The sequence below is a fragment of the Manis javanica genome, chromosome 2 (genome assembly GCF_040802235.1).
Source record: "Manis javanica isolate MJ-LG chromosome 2, MJ_LKY, whole genome shotgun sequence".
NCBI classification, from domain to species: domain Eukaryota; kingdom Metazoa; phylum Chordata; class Mammalia; order Pholidota; family Manidae; genus Manis; species Manis javanica.
In genome coordinates, this window is record NC_133157.1 from 68,189,042 (window position 1) to 68,208,408 (window position 19,367).

Consider the following 19,367-nt stretch of genomic DNA (forward strand, 5'->3'; position numbering starts at 1 on the left):
AAAAATTTATCAGGTAAATAATGTCATTGCCATGCAGACACTACTGGATGGAGAACAATTATCAGCTGGACTATTACTACAGTTCCTACTCTGGTTGAAAGATTAGGAGTTATTGAATTTTCGTAAAGGGGATACTTATTGTGTAGTGAAACAATAATTCTCAGAATTAAGTACTGACAGTCCATAACTTACCCAGGGTTTATGTGTATGTCAGAATTGCCAATGCACATTCCAGTGGTTCTCTGACAATGTGCAGAGTCAATCAAATGCTACCTTCTATTGAAGTTTTCTGTTCAGACACTCCCCTAAGTGAGCTGAAACTGGGAGGTGTTAACATATAAACAAGAAGAGGTAAATTCATTACAATGGAGGAGTCTGAATTTAGATACTAAAGTCCTGTTTGAATCACAAGAATGTGATTGTTTTGTAGGGATGTAAATTGAGAGGATTGGTGGTGTATTTATGCCTGGGCAGCCCAGGCCACAGACACTGGATGTTTTCCTTAAGAGCCATATAACCATGCTCAATTAGGAAAGAGCCTCCCGCCCCTCCCCGGCTGCCTGGTGTGACAGGACAGGGTTCCTGTGCTTGGCACCTGCTTTGCCCTGCTGAGGAGTGGCTGAACCTTCTTCCCTGGCCCTTCAGAGGTGACCAAGGGCTCCTGAGTGACTGAAGGCCACTCCTCCTCTTAGTCCTGTGCTCTGCCTGAAGAGCTGGATTTTTTTCTCTCCTGGGTCTCTATTCTTCCTGGAGCTAGAGGGGGCCAGAAGTGTTGATTAAACTTTGTTTTTCTCTTATTTATTGGGTCTGCATTTTCTGTGTAAAGTCTCACCCACATTGAAAAAACTTCTTAGTTTCATTTTAAGAGCTGGAGTGCTACACTTTTATGAACCAACGCTATATAAAAACCTCACAAAATCAGGTCATCTGTGTGATGCTCTTTGCCAAGAGTTCCTGCAATAAATAGTGCCAGGATTTCCTCATGTCCTGATAACATATGCAAGCAGAAAGGAGAAAGGAAATTATACGGCTTATGATTAACAGCATTGTAAAGCACTGCACTATTTCCTTCATTTTGCAGACCTACCTACAGGGATGAGTCCTGTTCATTGTGCCCTTCCTGCAATAAAGGAAGCCGATATTTCACAAACATCTCCCATTAACATGTTAAAAAAGCTTTATAAAAATGTTCCTGTATTGTGCACAATATGCAAAACTGAGAAACATGATCAGTGTAAGATACAGGGAGTGAAAGAAAAAAACATTCTAATGGGTTTTTCTGCTTTCTTCTGCTATGACAGGAATGAATTCATTTACATAGCTGAGTAAGTGAAATATTTGCATCTTCCATATTGTGATTTTTAGCAGGCTATAGAAATGCATGCCCTGGAGTTCTAGAACCTTTTCTGAAATTACTGCCTTGATGATTTCCTACCTTCTGTTCTCTTTATTTTTCTTTTACTCATTGTGTCTCTTTGAGAGCTAAGTAATTCAGGGACTATTTTGTACTTTATTTTTATTAAGATTATACAGAATTTAGAGTCTTCTATTCCTACAAGATTTGTTATAAAAGTCACAGATCTCATCATCCCATGCCTCTTTCCCCAGAGGCAACAACTTCCCTTCTCACAGCTGATTATTTTGGTCCTCTGTGGTAGCTGGTCTTCAAGATAGGTTCCAAGGAACTGTATTTCCCAGGATTCCCAGACTTCGGGCAGGTCTTATGACTGGCTTCCGCCAACAGAACGCAGCGGAAGTGACTCTATGTCAGTTCCAGGCTGAAGTCTTAAGGTCAGGTAGCACCTAAGCTTTTGCCTCCTATGCCTGGCATCACCATGAGTCTCTCTTCCTCATCACCCAGGGATCTCCAACATCTCTCCTGTGTTCACGCTCCTGCTTCCTGTGTTCCACATCTTGTTTTTTGTTTGTTCCCTCTTTCATTTTGGTGGAGCATATCTTCCCTTCCAGTAGTTTCTGAAGAAATAGTGCATGGGTAGTCAATTTTTTGACATTCATGTCTGACAATGGCTTTATTCTACTTCCTAAGTGGCTGGTAGACTAGATATAGAATTCCAGATTGCAAATAAATGTTCTTTGGAACTTTTAAGGCATTGCACAACAGCTTTCTGCATTGTTCTTTAGAAGTCCAAAGCATTCTGGCTTCTGGTCCTTTGCACGTGCTTTGTTTTGCTCTTTGGAAGCTCTTAGGTGATATCTATCCATCTATGTAACTATCATGAGTCCTGGTTTCCCATGCTCTGCAGTATGATAACGGGACTTGTATGGATTTGTTTTACCCACAGTGTTGGAAACTCAGTGGGTCCTTATAACCTGGAAATGTGTATTCTGTAGTTCTGGGACCATTTCAGGAATTATGGCATCGATGATTTCCTACCTCCTGTTCTTTTTCTTTTGTTCTTTCTTTCTCTTTCTGTACATTCTGGGAGAGTTCTTCAAGTTTATCTTTTAATTCTTCCATTGATTTTTTTACTTGATGCTATCATGTTGAAATTCTAAGAACTCTCTTTAGTTTGTGAGCTAAATAAAAGGTGTTGTTCTTTTTTATTAAGCTAAAGTATTTTCTTCGATTTGTCTGAGGATATTAGCGATAGTTTTGGTAAAGTATCCCTCTCCCTACAAAAGCTCTGTTTGTTCCAAGTAGCATTGCTCGGTTTCTATATCTATCTTCTATGTTAGAGGTCTTTCTTATATACATGGTTGCTCTTGGTCATCGGCTCATATTTAAGAGTGAGGCACTGAAGTGCTGACTGGAAGCCCTGAGTGCATGAGTGGAGGTTATCAACTGTGACCTTCATTGTAAGATCAGCCAGGTAGGTTTCTTAGATGGGAAATCATTCATGTTTGTATCCTGGGGATCAAATTTTACAGAAAGGTCTCTTCAGTCTCTTGCCTAGAGAATAAAGACCCCAGCCACCAGCATGCTGGGAACTGTCGGGGAAGAGGGCTGGGGCTCCGCATCTACTCCGCAGTAATTTACCTGGTACATCCCCCATTTTCAAGATTATAGCCCAGCTCTCGCCTTGCACCTGGTTGTCTTCTGGTCCAGAGAATCTATTTAACCTTCTTCAATCTTTAGTCTTTGGTTGAAGAGGTCTTTGCAGAAAGGATATGCCTTCTGGCTGCTGCTTAAAAAAGGCTCAACACATTTTTTTAAATATTTGCCTTCCTTCATTCCCCTTTCTTGAGATTCTAGGTACCCCAATATCTGGGCCTTTTGAGCATTCTGAAGTGTAAGTCAGCTTGATACCAGCTTAGTATTCAGTGTTTTCTCCCCCAAGTCATATGGTCCCACCTCTTTATACTGGTTCCAACGTGTGAGGGGAGAAATCAGTATGGCGAGCACCAAATACTATCTCTGCCCCAGTGTTTTTAAATAGTAAATAATGCTTTAATATTGTTTCAGAGATATTCAGAGGAGAATAATAGTAGACTTATGTGTTCAGGGGACTATATCTAGGAGTCTGTCTACAGTTTCATTTATTTATTTATTTATTTTTATTTTGTTATCATTAATCTACAATTACATGCAGAACATTATGTTTACTAGGTTACCCCCTTCACCAAGACCGCCCCCCCCCACTCCCCAGTACAGTCACTGTTCATCGGCATAGTAAGATCTATAGTTTTTATGCACCAAGAAAGTTTAGTCATCATTGATTGTTCAAAACATGCCCAAACTGGGGCAAGTCCTTAATCTCCAGTCCTGCCATAGATATCCAGGATACAGAGCAAAATTCTGGACTCAGATCTTCTGATGAGAGACTTGAGTCCCAAACTCCACTCTCTCACTTACTATCTATATGAAAGGAGCTGAAGAAGTCACTCTCTCCTATGAGTTGGTACCAGAACTCTGGTTAGGGAGGAGAATGTCTTTGTAAAAATATCTTGCAAAGCTATTTAGGGTAGATGAGCTCTTCAGGGCTGGGGCCAACACATCAGAAAACAAGGATGAACTGCTTTGTCAGAAAGTAGAAGATAGGTTTGTTTTACTTTTAAGGGGAAGCATAAGGAAGAAGTGAGTAGTGGGAGAAGGTGGGAGGAAGCCCATATGACACTGTGCCCTTGGGATTGTCAGGGGTGAAGGATCCATGGAAATTCCCATGTGAAATAGTCAGAGGATGTCAACGTGGAGATGCCTGCTGTTGTTAGAAATTATTGAGAACTAGATCTCTTTCCCATCACCACCTCTATTTTTAGAAAAGTTCACTCTATCTATTAAATGCTTTGTATAAGTGAATTCTGTTTTTCATTTTGAAACTGTAGAAGGTCTGAGGTCTACACTGTGACTTCTATGATGAGTAACAGAAATAATACATATGTAATCAGAAACCTGAAGGTAGGGGTGACCAAGAGAACATGTCTCCCAGGAATCATACAAATGATGAAAGTGTCAACATGAATGTCTCTTTTTTTGGCCTTAATGAGGCTATCTAAACAGTTTCAGTTTAAAAAAAATTATATTAAAAGAAAACCAATCATGCATGTGTTATATTAAGCTACCTACAAACAGGAAAGAGGGATGGGAAAGATTGAACACATAATTAGAAATATTTTTTTATTTTTAAAGTAGGGTCATAATTAATTTTCATATAACCTATTCGTGAATCATTCAAGTTTCAGCAAAGGTAGCTTCTTAATAAACACTCCAGGATACTAGTTGCTATGAGATCAATCTGGTGCATGAAATTATCTGGCATAAACTACTTCAGAAGATACACCAGAATTTTTGTTTTACTAAGGATTAATTAAGCCATTTAAAATAAGATGAGTATTTAGACAGACTAATTGCCTATTGACATCAGTACCATTTTGTGATAATAACTGTATTTTTTAGTTAAGAGACAGAGGAACATGCATTCAGAAGTAGTTTCAAAATATTAAAATACATTTTACTTAATTTTATCCATTTTTATTTCATGTTTAGTTTTTTAAAGATAAATTTTAAAGGAAAATATTTCAGAATATAGTGATTTTCCATGTTTTTTATGATCTTATCTAATTAATGGCATGCTTGTAATTGTTCTAGAGCATATAGATAGAATATATTGGCTATTCTTGCATTTAAATTTTTATCTCAAACTTTTCCTTTATAGTTTGAACAGACTTATAAATGCATATCTTAAAAAGAAGTTGTCTTCATCCACTTAAGTATCTATGAGTAATTAATTAGCTTATTAATTATTGATAGCATTAATTATGTCTGATGAACCAAAATATGTAAGATAAAGTGCTAGGAATAGATAATCTTCTCTGAAATGACCGTATGAGTCTACAGGGAAATCTGATTTCATACAAATTGTTTTCTGTTAGTCCTGCATTTGTATATATCTTACTTAGGACTTTGCAGTGGCATTTCTAATCATTTCTAAGATCAATAGCAACCTGTTATTAACTATCTGCATAGATACCTTATAATAAATAGTGCCAGCCTGTGTTACAGTACTTTGATTATATATGCACTTGATGTTTACAGCTAATTCCATAGATGCTTTCTCTTTTTTATTCTTTTATCATGTTGACTTGAAAGAAGTATGGTTTTCTTGACTACAGTAGGTCTCCTGCTCAGATCCATAATATATGCTAGCATAGCTTTCTTATTTTTCCCTTAACACTTCAAAAATACTGAAGTCCATACTTACTCACATTTTCTTGATTTTTAACCTAATGCTCTTCCTGTTTCCCTCTTTGAGGACCCCATTCAGGCAACCACATTACATTTAATTGTCATGTCTCATTAGGCACCTCTTTGCTGTGACAGTTTTTCAGACTGCCCTTGTTTTTGATGACCTTGACCATTTTGAAGAGGAACCTATTGTTTTGCATTCTCTTTTAAAATGCTTTCCAGAAAAAAAAGTAAGGAATAAAGGTTACTCATTCCCCATGCCATGGATGCACTTCTTTACCAATGAAGATTAAACTCGAAGAAAAAGAATTTTTCATTTATGGAGGACAGGTATCGTCATGTATTACACTTTAGTGCATATACATGAATGAAAAGTATACACTCCCATAATGTATCAGCTTCCAAGGTATATGAAAAAAGATGAAAAAAATTGGGAGTGATTTTATCCACAGAAAGGGTCAAGGGACCCCTTTTAATCACTTCTGGTATGAGCTCATGTTTTCTGGCTTCCTAGAGCTTGGAGCAAGTTTATGCTGCTGCATGGCAGATGCGTCTAGGGTAAGGCGGCTGAGAGAACAGGTTGGTAAGCACTGGGTAGTTAGTTCATTAAGGCAAGTTTGGAGTCCAGGGAAGTCTTTTCTGGTTGCTACTGAGACAGGGACCATGCATGGGCTTAGCCAGAGTAGGGTGAGGGCCTCCGGAAAATGACCCCTACCAAAACTCCATGTTAAATAATTAAGCAAAGCCAAAGTCAAGTTAATTCTCTAAAGTAAAAATATCAAACTAGAAATATAAGCATTCTTCAGTGAGATTAGTTAAAACTAAAAAGCCAAGAGCAACTTGACCTATAAGTTTGAATACTCCCCAGATAAAGAAAAGTATCTCAGCATAGCCTACATTTTTACTGTATCAATTAGAACATACCATTGTAAGATTTACTTTAGCACCTGCTCAAAGGCTCAGCTTATTCAGGAAGAATTGTATCTTAAAGCTAAGATTGCATTTTAATCAAAGGGACAGTGGCTCAACCCACATTAGAGGCAAGGCAGACAGTCTTGATTAATATGCTTCCAGACAGAAGCTGATATCCTGGAAAAGAATCAAAGCAGTAAATTTCTTGTGTTAAGCCAACTTTGAAGAATAACCCACTGATAAGAAACTTAGTATCTCTTCAAAAATAAACATTTTGGGACCATCTAGCAGGTGTGCATCCCTAGCCCTTCGTCTCTCAACCACCTATAAATCCCCAAGACAATGCACCACTCTGGGCTCTCTTGTCCCTCCTGGCATGAGTCACTAGCTCTGTCCTCTCACTGTATCTCTAAATAAAAGTCTCTCCCTGGCTCTCCTACCTTGAGTGTTTGCTCAATTCATTCTTCGACTTTGCAAACAAGAACCTTGACATCACTACGATGTAGGCAGGGCTTGGCTGACAAATGGAGGCAGACAGAGGGGCTGGGTGATCTCTCTAGATTCTTGAGTAACTTTTCCACAGAACCTCTCAAGGTCTCTGCATTCTGGAACTATTAATGGCATCACACCTCCTCTGAGTAGGGTAGCCTGATTTAGCAAGTAAAAACACAGGACTCCCACTTAGGGTTGAATTTCAGATAAACAATGAACGTTTTTTTTTTTTTTTAGTATTAGTATGTCCCATGCAATATTTGTTTGTTTATCTGAACATGTAACGTCCTATATTTTCTCTGGTAACTCCTCCATGCCATTTCCTTGGGTTCCCCTGGATAAGTGTGGTGGGGGTGGGGAACGATTGGAAAAAGAAGGGTGTAGGGTGTAACTGTCTCTAGGCTCAGACCACTACACTTGGAGAGCGGTTACCTTAATGTGAAAGACAAATGTGGCATCACTTATTCTCAAAAGCTACCCCAGGCCAGCATTTGAAGAAACTATGGGCCTCTCAGGTCTCTGCAACAGTGTTCTTTTTGTCCCCTTTCTCTTTTCATTTCTGGACAGATTCTCGGTAAGGCTATGTCATACAGACAGTATCCTTTGATATATAGAGATCCTGAAGAAAATCAAACCCCATGGGATCAGAAACAAGGGGCAGCAAAGGTTTATCTTCCTCATAGACACCTCGTTTCCATCTGTCCTTCTCATTTCTGTCTGGGCTCTGGACTTACGGACTAGGACTAGTGCTTCATTTAATGCCCCTCTCCTCCTCCTCCTATCTAACTTCTGGTTTTCTCAGATGATGGAAAGAATAAAAACTGGGCTGTATGAAGATTCCTCATGTGTTAAATACTTGAAAACAAAGTATAATTGTAAAAATTAAGTGTTAAACCATGTTACATGCCCAGGCATAATTTTAAAAATACATAGGAAGAATAATTTAACAAACTAATGAATTTGAAACTGATGTAACTATGCTTTTGGCCTCCAAGGAAGTCAGGAAAAGCAATGCTTGATATCCTTCACAAATCAACTGGGTCAAAATCTGAGAGCATTTAGAAGCCCTTGCAAAATAGAGTTGACACACCATAATCTTTTAATGGCATAAATTCCCATTAGCATCAACTGCTGCATAAATAATGTTCATTATTGTGATTAGAAATGTTAATTTCTTAGAGCAGTCATAATTTCCTTAATATTCTATGGCAGTGTTTTTTAAGCTGCAGGTTATGGCCCATTAGTGGGTCATGAAATCAATTTAGTGGTATATAATCAGTTTTAAAGAGAACAGAGTAGATTAGAATTGAAAATATCCAATTTTATTGCATATGGCCAATGTAAATATTATTTCATGTACTTTAATTTCAGTTTTCTAAATGCATATGTATAACTACTTGGTTATGATATAAAATGTATTTCATATGGTCCATCATACACAAAACAGTCTGCCCATAACTATTCTATATTACAACAAATACATTCTAAGACTGATCTGAAGGTGAAGTGCAATATAAGTTTCACAAATTGGTGAAAGAAGAAAATATTTTCAATAGAAGATATTATAAGACTAATATCTCTTAACGAATAATTGGGTCACTTGTTCATCTGCTATGAGTTTTGGTTCAAGGTGACAAATGTGGTATTCCACTTCTTTTTATAATGGGATATGGGTGCTGTGGTGGCGTGTGTAAGTGGGGGCCATGGGGTCAGCTGTCTATACTCCTTACTGGCCAGCTAATCTTGGGCATGTTACTTAATTGCCCAGTGCCTCGATTTCCTTACCTATAAAATGGGTCTTGTAATGAACTGGTCAGTTATAAAGTTATAACTGACCAGTTTATTATAACTTTATACAGTTATAAAGAGTAAATGGATTTACACATAGAGCAAACGGATTTATACATAACATGGTGTTTGGCAAGACCTCAGTAAGTGTTAGTTACCAGTTTTATTACTTTTTCTTATTTTTATGTAGGTATAGCAAATATAGAGTTACTTGCCTCAAACTTATAATTTTGTTTCTGAAAAATGGAGAATGGGTTTTGGAGTATGCTTTGTGGTTTAGCCCATGTATGGTCCCTTAATTCTTCTGCATTTATGTATTTTGGGGGATGAAATGCTTTAAAGCAGAGGTTCTCAACCTGGGACACACAATATGCTTCAGAGGACTGTGAATTTCCTGAAATGTGATAGGATCTTGAATGAATGTGCATATATGCACGGGGGAAGTGGATGGAGGATCAATAGCTTCTAGCGTCAACGGGTTCACACGTGGTATAGTAAAGAGTTAGACATGTCTGAATCTAAGTCTAGGCTTATTAATTAGCATGGTAACTTTGAGGAAGTAACTCAATTTCTTACTGCTCCATTTACCCCTGCTGTAAAATGGGGATTAAAAATAGCTCCTACATGACATAGCTGTTGCAGTAATCAACATTCCCAGTATCTGTGAAAAACTTAGCACTTAGCTTAGTAGCCGCTGCATGGTGGATACTACTCAATAAACTGTTAGTAGTAGAAGAAGGGTAGGTAGACTGGAAATTAGAATACAATGGTTGCTAGTCCGAGTTTGAATCTAGAACACTGAATTTATCAATGAATCATGGAGAAATCCATTCATTTCCTTGTTTATTCACAAAGATTGATTGAATGCTACCAGGTGTCAGGGATTGTGTGAAGTGCTGAGAAAGCAGTACTGGCAAGACACATTCTCTGCACTCAGAACATATGATCTCAGGACATTTACAAACAGGCAATGGGCCATCATGTGATAAATGCTGCAGCAGGCCTACTGTGGGGCTCAGGGAGCAGGGTGAGACATCTCTGCCCCAGAACCACATGCAGCAAGTTTGAGATTTTGTTTCACCTTAGTTCCAATTCTCATTTCAGTGCTGAACAGAGACAACATCCTTTTGTTTATATTAATACTGAACATTATTAGTCAAATGTAACAAACTTATCAAGGGACATTTAGGGTGGGATTTGACCTGAAGAGGAACTGTTCTTCCCTTGGATATGGTTCCAAGGATGAGGACATGCAGTGAGATCATTTTATAATATTGAGACTAGAGAACAGGACAAACACCTTACAACAGAAAACCGTACAACCCAGGGCATTTCTATTTCTGCCTCAACTTCAGGGAAACTTAGAGTTATATTTAATGCACAAGTATAATGAGTGTAGTAGGCTAACATTTTGGTTTTTCTCCCTTCCTCTCAGTGGTTTCGATTTTCCATTTTCCATGTATTATGATACCTATCTACCAACTATTATCTATGTCATATTAAATTGTTTTTGAGAGTAGACAGGGTAATCTTTTATTAAATAACCTCAGTAACAGTGTCTTACATATTACATTAGCCTTTTATTTTCTATATTTTTATGATCCAATGGACATGACTAAGTTGTAGCATAGTTAAACTTTATGAAATTGAGTCACCCCAAAAGCCCTATTACAGGAGAATTTAATAGCAGCAGCAGTGTCTTACAGGAGGTCTTATATTATCAATAATTCTATCATTTAGGATTTATCCACTATTAGGAGACAAAGAATTGTGATTTTAATGCATTTAAGTTATTTTTGCACTCTCTGGACATGGACACTGTCTTACCTTTGAGCAAAGCTGTCAGGATAGCTAAATCAATGTCCTGGTGTCCTTCTGATCCCATCCGAAATACCGTAATCTGCAATGGGAGACAATATAGCTATTAGCAATGCACTTTTTCCTCCAAGAGAAATTAGATTAATGACACCATATATCTGACCACAGGCTATCTTAGTATCCATAAGGTAGATTCTTAATCACAAGAAGGCATACACAGCAAGAATTCAGTTAGAGAGCTCTGCAATTCATTAAGTGGGCAATACCTCAATAGCCTAACAGAAACCACCTTAGATAACTGCACTGATTATGGTTAAATAAGGAGAAACCAGAGACCAAGGAAAATGTCCTGTCACTTCAGTTTTAACATGAAAACTTGCCAGATTTACAAAAATGCATAAGCCATAATATAAGTTATGAGTTGAGAAATTATGTTTTTAAGAACAGCTGCTTAGTATGCTTTTTGGTAAATGGTCCTACTGTGTGTGTATGTGTGTGTATATGCACATGTGCAGTATAGTTACCACTGCATTTACTCCTCAGAAACAGTTACTCGAGGGTTTCAACATTTTGAAGCCTCTGGATTCTTCAGTCCTTTCAATAACCTTGAACCCTCTTGAGAATAACTTAGCTGTATGTCTGGGTTATAAAAAGGGGAAAGCACACAATACAATAATGCCTTTTTTTGGTAATGCAGGGGAGACAAGTACTCTCTGGGGACAAATAATGGGGAGGAAAGTAAAGAGACAGTATTGAAGCATTAATACATGTTGGATTAATACAAAATCCCAAAATAATGTTTCACAATAATGAAGATTTTTTTCCAAGTCAAAAGGAAGCTTCTTAAAGAAGCCAAAAGGTTATTTGAATATCTATATCAAATTACTATTATACTAAACTCTTCTAGGCTTCAAATTTCTCTATCTGTAAAATGGGGAAGTAAGAGCAGTTGCCTATTTCCAACTACACAGAAAGTAAACTTTACAGAATTTGCTAATATAAAATTCTGAGGTTTTGCCACTAGGGGGGAAGAGAATAGACACATAGACTCATAGAATCATAGACTGTTGAACTATCAGCTGCCTTAGAAATCTTCTAGTCCACTACCCAGAGATAAAGTAATTTAGTTAAGGCCCCAAAAGAGAAAGACAGTTGTGATGAGAACTCAATAGCTGTCCCCTTTTGTCTTGTGCCTTAACCACAGGAAGAAGTGAGGGGAAGGAAGAAGGTCGCACAAGTACCTGGCCTGTGAACTGCCTAATTCCTTTGTATATGTTTATGTCCTGAGGTCAGAGCATGGGATGTGTGTAAGGCGGCAATTGCAAACTGAAAATGCCTTCATAGGTGTTTGCTCAAAAGTGTAAAAAATATAGGGAGCAGAACAAAATCCATCTATGTGCTGTGTTTGGCTCATGGGCCATAGCTGAGATCTCTGCTAAGGACCATCATGCAGAGGTGTGGCCCAGCTCCATTAGATTTGCACTGAAATCTGCTTTTGTACAACCGTCGGTTTGGCCAAAGTGCCATTGGGACATTCTCCCAAATGGCTATTAAAGTCCCCACAGAATCCACCTGGGACAGGAGAAGCCGCTTTTCTTTGCTCTGAGCTCAGAAAGTGGTGCCTGAACTGGAAAGAAAATCTGAGGTCCACTGGATTAAGAACCCAGGGGGCAGAAGTGGCATTTTGGCTACCTCTAAGCCAGAGATGGCTGTGGTCCAAAACACACATCATGCTGCATTAGATGTGTTAGACGTGTACATTGGGTACTTAGCTGGTAGAGAGCTGAGGAGAACCTGGGTAACAGCGAGGCTCATTGTTTTAGAATTAGAGGTCCAACCGAATTCCTTAAACGTCTGACCTACTTGTTTCGCACATGCCTACATTTCACTGCCTAGTTAGTGATCACATTTCAGATGCAAATTCTTCCAAGGCAGCAAATAGATACATTTAATTTACCCTGAAATGTAAGAGAATCAGGCTTTCCTAGGAACAGATTTGGGGAGGGGAAAGGAAGCCATATAGTGGAGGGTTTCCAAAGGATTTTGGGGTGGGGGTGGTAGAGACATAGATACAGGCGCTGTTTGTCAAGAAACCTGAAATGAATTTTACTCCAGGGCTTCACAGTTTTTCGGGAAAACCCATGTGTAGGGGGTGGTTGCCTGCCGGTCCCTGCCCCTCTCCTGTGTATTTGGGCTGAAGAACTCAAAGACCCCAGGAGGGACAGGAATCAGCAGCAGGGAGGCTGGAGGATCCAGATATGAAGTTTATTCCATCATCTTGCCTTGAGCTGATCTGTGGTATCATGGCATCATCACTACTTCAAAACTTTATTTGAAATTAACATTAAAAAAAATACTAATCACACAGTGTAGATGTCTGCTTCAGGAAAAAAAAGTCAAACAAGAAAACTAGAGTCATCGTCTCTTACCACTCAGTGTTGGCAGAGATGCAGAAAATCAGGTATTCTTAAATATTCTTGGTGGGGATGTGAATCAAAAATAGCAAAAAAAATAAAACAATGATAGGTTGATATAAAATTCCTTGGTTTTGGTACATTATTCTTGAGCAGCACTGAATTTTATTTACTAATGTTTTATCTAGCATCTTTCCAAATATGTTTGTAAGTGAGGTTGGAACATGTCACCAACCTTGCCTGGATTCGGTATTAGAGTTGCACTAACTTCTCAATATGAGTTGGGAAGCCTTTTTAATTTACTTATGCCAGAACAGTTTACATTAGCAAAGGAATTCTGCTTCTGGCAGATTTGGTAGGACATTTATAAACTAACTTACACGGAAGCATTTTTAGGGGAAGATCACTGATCATCTTAAATTTTTCAACAGTTATTGATCAATTTAAATTTTCTGTATTAAACTCATGTATTTTCCTATGCAATCAAACATTTCATCTAGATTTTCAAATTTATTGGCATACAGTTGTACACAGAATTATTATAAAAATCTCCTTTAAATCTAGAATTATATGGCAAATTTTTCATTCTTTTCTATTTTTCACTTGATCAAAAGCATGGTCATTTCAAAGAATCAGATTTTCATTTTATTGATAACTATTATTACTTAAACTGGAAGTTATTATTTTTTGCTTTTATCGTTATCCATTCATTTCTTCTCTTGTTGCTTCCTCAGCCCTTCTTTTTCTAGAATTTTAAGCTTACTTCTTGGTCAATTTTGATTCCTTCTTGTTTTCTAATAAATCCATTTAAAATTATGTATCACAGATGTTTTTATAGGCATTATGTCATTTTCATTCATTTTTTTAAGTGTATGGAACTTATTTTCGCTTAAAATTGTTTTAAATATTAGGGTGTATGTGTATTTATGTGTATCTATTTGTAACATTTTGTAAACATGCTGTCTTGTTTTAAAAAACTGTATTCTTTATCTACTGGATACAGAGTTCAACATATATAGATAGGTTACACTTACTAATTTTTTATTCAAATACTCTATATATTTATTTATTCATTATTTCTGAAAGGCATGTTAAAATATCTATTTTGATTATACACTTAACAATAATCCTTGAAAGTAAACAGTCTTTGCTTTGTGTTTTGAGGCATTATATAAATGTATAAAGATTTGTGACAATCTGTTCTTGGATTGCACTTTTATCAACATAACTATCTCCCTTTCCTATTCAATGCTGTTGCTTTGTATTGTATTTTATAGAGGATTGTAACTGCCACACATACTTTTATGGGCAACTAGGATTTGTCTGACATAGTATTCCATGTGGTTATGTCACTTTTCTGTGGTCATTCTGTTTTAGGTGTGTATCTTGTAAAAGGCTAGGCTAGATTTGTTTTCTAAAACTGAATCAGAACTTCTCTCTCTTCAAGGCAGAAAAGAACTCAGCTCTATTTAATAGGACTTCTGATTTTTTTGTTATCTCTTCCATCTTACTTTATTTTCTATTTTCTAGATTTTATCATTTCCCTTCTACACCTTTCTTTTCCTTTAAAAAGATCACATATTTGCCTAGATAACACATGCACATGGTAAAAAAAAAGTCCCAGCAGTATAAAGAGATACATGGCAAAAATTAAGCATATAATTTCTGGCCTGTAAACAAAGGTAACCAGTATTAACAGCGTTAGAGATGTTCTACCCATATATCAACATGCCTCCCTTTTACACAAGTGGTACCAAGCTGTATGCACTATTCTCCACTTGGCTTCTTTTACTCGGCAATCTATCCTGGGGACCGTTACAGTCAGCCATGGAGAGATGAGCATTTTTATTTGTTGACTGCCTCATGTTTCATTCTATGCATGCGCTATGATTTATTTAACCAGTCTTCTACTAATGAACATTTGGGTTGTTCCCAGTCTTTTGTCCTGATAAATACACTGCAGGGAATACCCTTGTATGAACACAGCTGAATGTATCTATGGAATAAAATTTGTAGATAGGGAATTTCTTGGCCCAGCTGCTCTGAGAGAAGTTCTTTAATTCATTACCCTGATTCTATTCCCAAGGCCACACATATTTCCTGCCTTTGTTTATTTTGATCCTGTATGGTAAAAGAATAAACTTACAACTTTACAAAATACATTTTTCTCCTATAATGATTCAGAAATTCTAATCTGTAAAAAAAAAAAAAAGAAAACAAATTGCTCAAAATTTCTTGTCTCCTAATATAACATCCTTTCTTTTCTCTCTCCATGCTGAGCACTGTTACAGATTTGTTTAGGAAATAATATTTTTTGGTCATTTTGACTTTTTTTTTGTCACTTAAAGGGTGGGAACGGAGATAGGCATGTAGGGTTTTATCAAATCTCACCAGCGTAAATTTCATACAAGAATGGTAATGTAGCTAAAGTGAATGGGTGTATTAGGCTATAGACCAAGAATGTATTTCAAGAGTCCATTTTAAAACAAGAGTCTACACATGTCATTGCTAAGCACTTAGTCAAACATTATGTTAGAGTAACTGGGATGCTGTGTTTAGAAATTATTTGCTGAGGCTCAGGGTGAATGTGACATTTTTGAGATACAGGTAGCACTAATTAGCCTAGAAGTATGTTTCACCAACATATTTGAAACTTTGGTGCCATGTATATTAACTGGAGTATAGAAAAGCATTCAAAGCACAGAAATATTACAGAAAAATGAAAAAAAACCCCAAAAGCATGAAAATGATTTGGGAACAGTAACTTTATGTTTGAAGATGGTATGAATCATTTTCTGGGCAGCAAACAAGTATATTCACCACCTAAAAAACAAAACAGAGTATATGTAGCTGAACTAACCTGGACTTACTGCTTCTGAGACCCAGCAGGCCCCGTAGTTGAACAAGATGAGGGTATAGAAATATATACTGGGAAAATAGGTGTTTCAAAACATCTATTAATTAGCTTAATTTGTGATTTATATTTATGTCACGGTGACCAATAAATCTGTGAAAACAGACATAGAGATTGAGGCGAGCTTTTGAAAATGAAAATAACCATGATATTAAACTGAAAAACATCTATAATCAGCAAGAATACTTTGGTTCAATGTATCAAAAATAGAAAGGAACATTCCATAATCATTTCATGCTGTGTTAGATGTATAAAACATGATGTCTAAGTTTGACAGACCACTTGTAACATGTCTGAGAATTTTAGAAAACTACCATAGCTACATAATACATAAACAGAAAAAAAATTCTCACAATTTCCTCAGGATTTAGAAAAGTCCACCTATAATAATGTTAACCAATAGCTTTGACATTAAACATGGTTCATGTGGAACTTCCTTAAAAGAAACATCTCTAAAATGTTTCCCATTTACTCATTCAATTTCTTAATAAAATCTGGAGATATGTTTCCCAAAGATAGGAGCAGGGAAAGAGGGAGAGAACTAAATCCATAAATAAGTCATCACCACAATTCAATGACTTTTAAAATCACCAGTTTGAGAATATTTCCCCAGTGAATTATTAATATTCAAAAGAATTTGAAACAATTGAATGATTAATAGAAATTTGAAAATCCATGTTCATCAAGATACAGAATGATACAAGACCCCTGACTGGATCTAAACAGGAATTCTGGTTGGTAACAAAAGGCCTGGAAGTAGATACTGGCTTAAGTTTTCACTTTACACAAAGGTCACTTGGCTTAGGGGAGAACAATGCAGCTTGATGAGTAGAATACAATGCACCTAAGACATACTCCTATTCGATTTCCAGCATTTGTGAAAATGAATTCTTTTTGGTTGACAAAATTCTCAAAGCTAACATTTTGCCTAAGGTACTGACTTCTAGAAGTGGACATTCTGAATTAAATGCAGGAGGGAAAGAAATCAGAGGAAATTCAGACACACCTGGAAATGAGCAAACCAAAGATCAGTGGAAAGTGATATGTAAAACTTTTGTCAGAAAATTAATATCAAACAAGTTCAATTATTTGTTATCAAGTTCTGTATAAATTATATTATTGACTTCCCATGAAATCTTTTTGACCAAGACTCACTGTCTCATCCTGAAGTGAGTGAATAAAAGGTGATGTCATGGAGACAGAAATTGGAAGAATTTCATACAGTTCTGCTGTGTCCTAATTTAAAATGACTGTCAGGTATGGTAAAATAAGTGACTATTTGACTTTTAAAAGCATATTTTATTATACCACAGATTTTCCAGTTTATTTTGAAGGTAGGTGTCTTCCTTCCACCCTTATTAGACAATTCAATTGACGTTATTTACTTTTAGTAATAGTTTGTCTCATATATTAAAGCACACCCACATTACCACCCAACCTCACATTCTCTCAGGGGACCTGCATGCATGAACAGCTTGGCAAGTGGTGACCAGTGCCAGAGAACAGAGGGAGTCTTACTTTTTGACTCTGATCTTGACTCCCTTTTCTCTTTTTTCTCCCACCATAATCTAAGAACACTAAAGCCTATTGCTTCCTCCAAGAATTGCAATTCAGAGGCCAGAAGCCCACTGGTTCCAATACAGGAAATTAAAATTTAAAACGTTTTCTTATTATAAAAGCAGTGCATGACTCTCATTAAAAATTGTAGAAAGTTTAGGAAAAAAACAAATGAAAAAAAATTTCCAAAATCTCAAGTCTTACCCAAAGACACTGGGTGATATTTTGGCATATTTCCTTCAAGTCTTTTTCTTTTTCTTTCATAGAGTATGCTATGCACTTAAAACATATTCCTATTTGATTCCCAGCATTTGTAAAAATGAACTCTTTTTGGCTATAAAACTCTTAAAGCTAACATTTTGCCAGTGTTACTGGCTTCTAGAAACGGACTGGCTTCTAGAAATGGACATGCTGAATTACATGGAGGAGGGGAAGAAACCAGAGGAAATATAAACAGAATTGACAGAATATGTATGTGTGTGTACGGGGTGCAGGGGTTATCTGTGAAGTACTATTCTGTATACTCATTTTCTTTTCCATTATCATTATAGCTAAGCATTTTTCTATATTACTGGGAACTCCTCAAAAACATAATATTCACTCTCTTCAGGGTATTCTGACTGATGAATGTTTATAGCTAACTTAATTAACACTCCCACTTCTGGACATTGACAATGGGTCTAAGTGTTTGGCATAAACAATGATTTGATGAACCTCTTTGCATGTAAATCCTCTTCTCTTTTTGGCTTTCTGTCCTTAGGATAGATTCCCAGAGGTCTGGGGCTCTTGTCACAAATTGCTTCATAGCTAGAAATGAGTATTTTAACACATTATAAAAAGCTAGATGAAGAAAAAGGAAGCTCGTGTTATCCTTGAACCAGCTTTGCTATAATGCCTTCCATCCACTTTAGTGAAAGTGCTGGAGAGAGCGAGGCCGCTCTCATAAAGCTGGTCAACCAGCGGTGGTGAGCAGCATGGCGCCTGCATGGGCTGCCAGCACAGCCTTCACACCTGGAGGCTGAAGAGCTATGACCAGGAGCAGTCTTGCTCCCTCTCGATTTGTACCACTGCCGACCCCAGGATGAGCTTAGGCTCTTGTGTTTGGAAAAAAAAGAGTCTTGAAAAACAGACTGACCTTATCACTTTCTCCAGGTTTCACTTTTCTGGTTTTTACTCTAGCCCTTTGAATGCTGCCTCCGTCCCAACGCAGCAGTGCTGGTTGGTGCAAACGATGTCATTTGGTAAATATGAGCTGTTGTGGATACATTATTTTTTAGCACCTAAGTCATGTCACAGGAAGGAAATATGGATCAGGAACTCAACCAAGGCTCCCTGGATCCATGACTGACATATCCTTCAGTGTCCAAAGAACACTTTGTGATCCCAATGTGACACACAGGGAGGACAGGAAGAAGCAGCCCAGCTGATACTGTGATGAGGGCAAAGCAGGCTTAGTCCCTCACCTACTCATTCTTGGGAGAAATTTCAGCGGGATCTCTAGGGGCCTGAACTAGATGGCAGCCTGTCATTTACTATCTCCTGCTTTCGGTTCTTTCCCCCTCAACTGGTATTACCTCTTTCATTTATTACATAACCACATGAGGGACCCCACTGGATGCCAGTGTGACAGATCTGACAGGGCCAGCAATAATACTTGAAGCTTCTTTATATGCCTCATGGCCTTGCCTGGCAGAGTCAAGAATATTTGACATTTACCATCTTGTCAGCCAACCAGTTGGGTAAAAATACAGTTTGACCCAAGGTGATATTTTCCACGTCAGAAAGGACATTATTGGATTCATGTGCATTCTCTTAAATACTTAAAAAA

General features: G+C 37.3%; 1 protein-coding gene across 1 annotated transcript in view; it reads right to left on the minus strand.

The window, feature by feature from the left end:
• The window catches only part of TRPM3 (transient receptor potential cation channel subfamily M member 3), a 484,965-nt gene that overhangs the window by 121,289 nt on the left and 344,309 nt on the right, over positions 1-19,367 (minus strand). Inside the window, 1 exon segment of the mRNA XM_073228642.1 lies at positions 10,664-10,736. Coding sequence (XP_073084743.1) covers positions 10,664-10,736 — 73 coding nt within the window.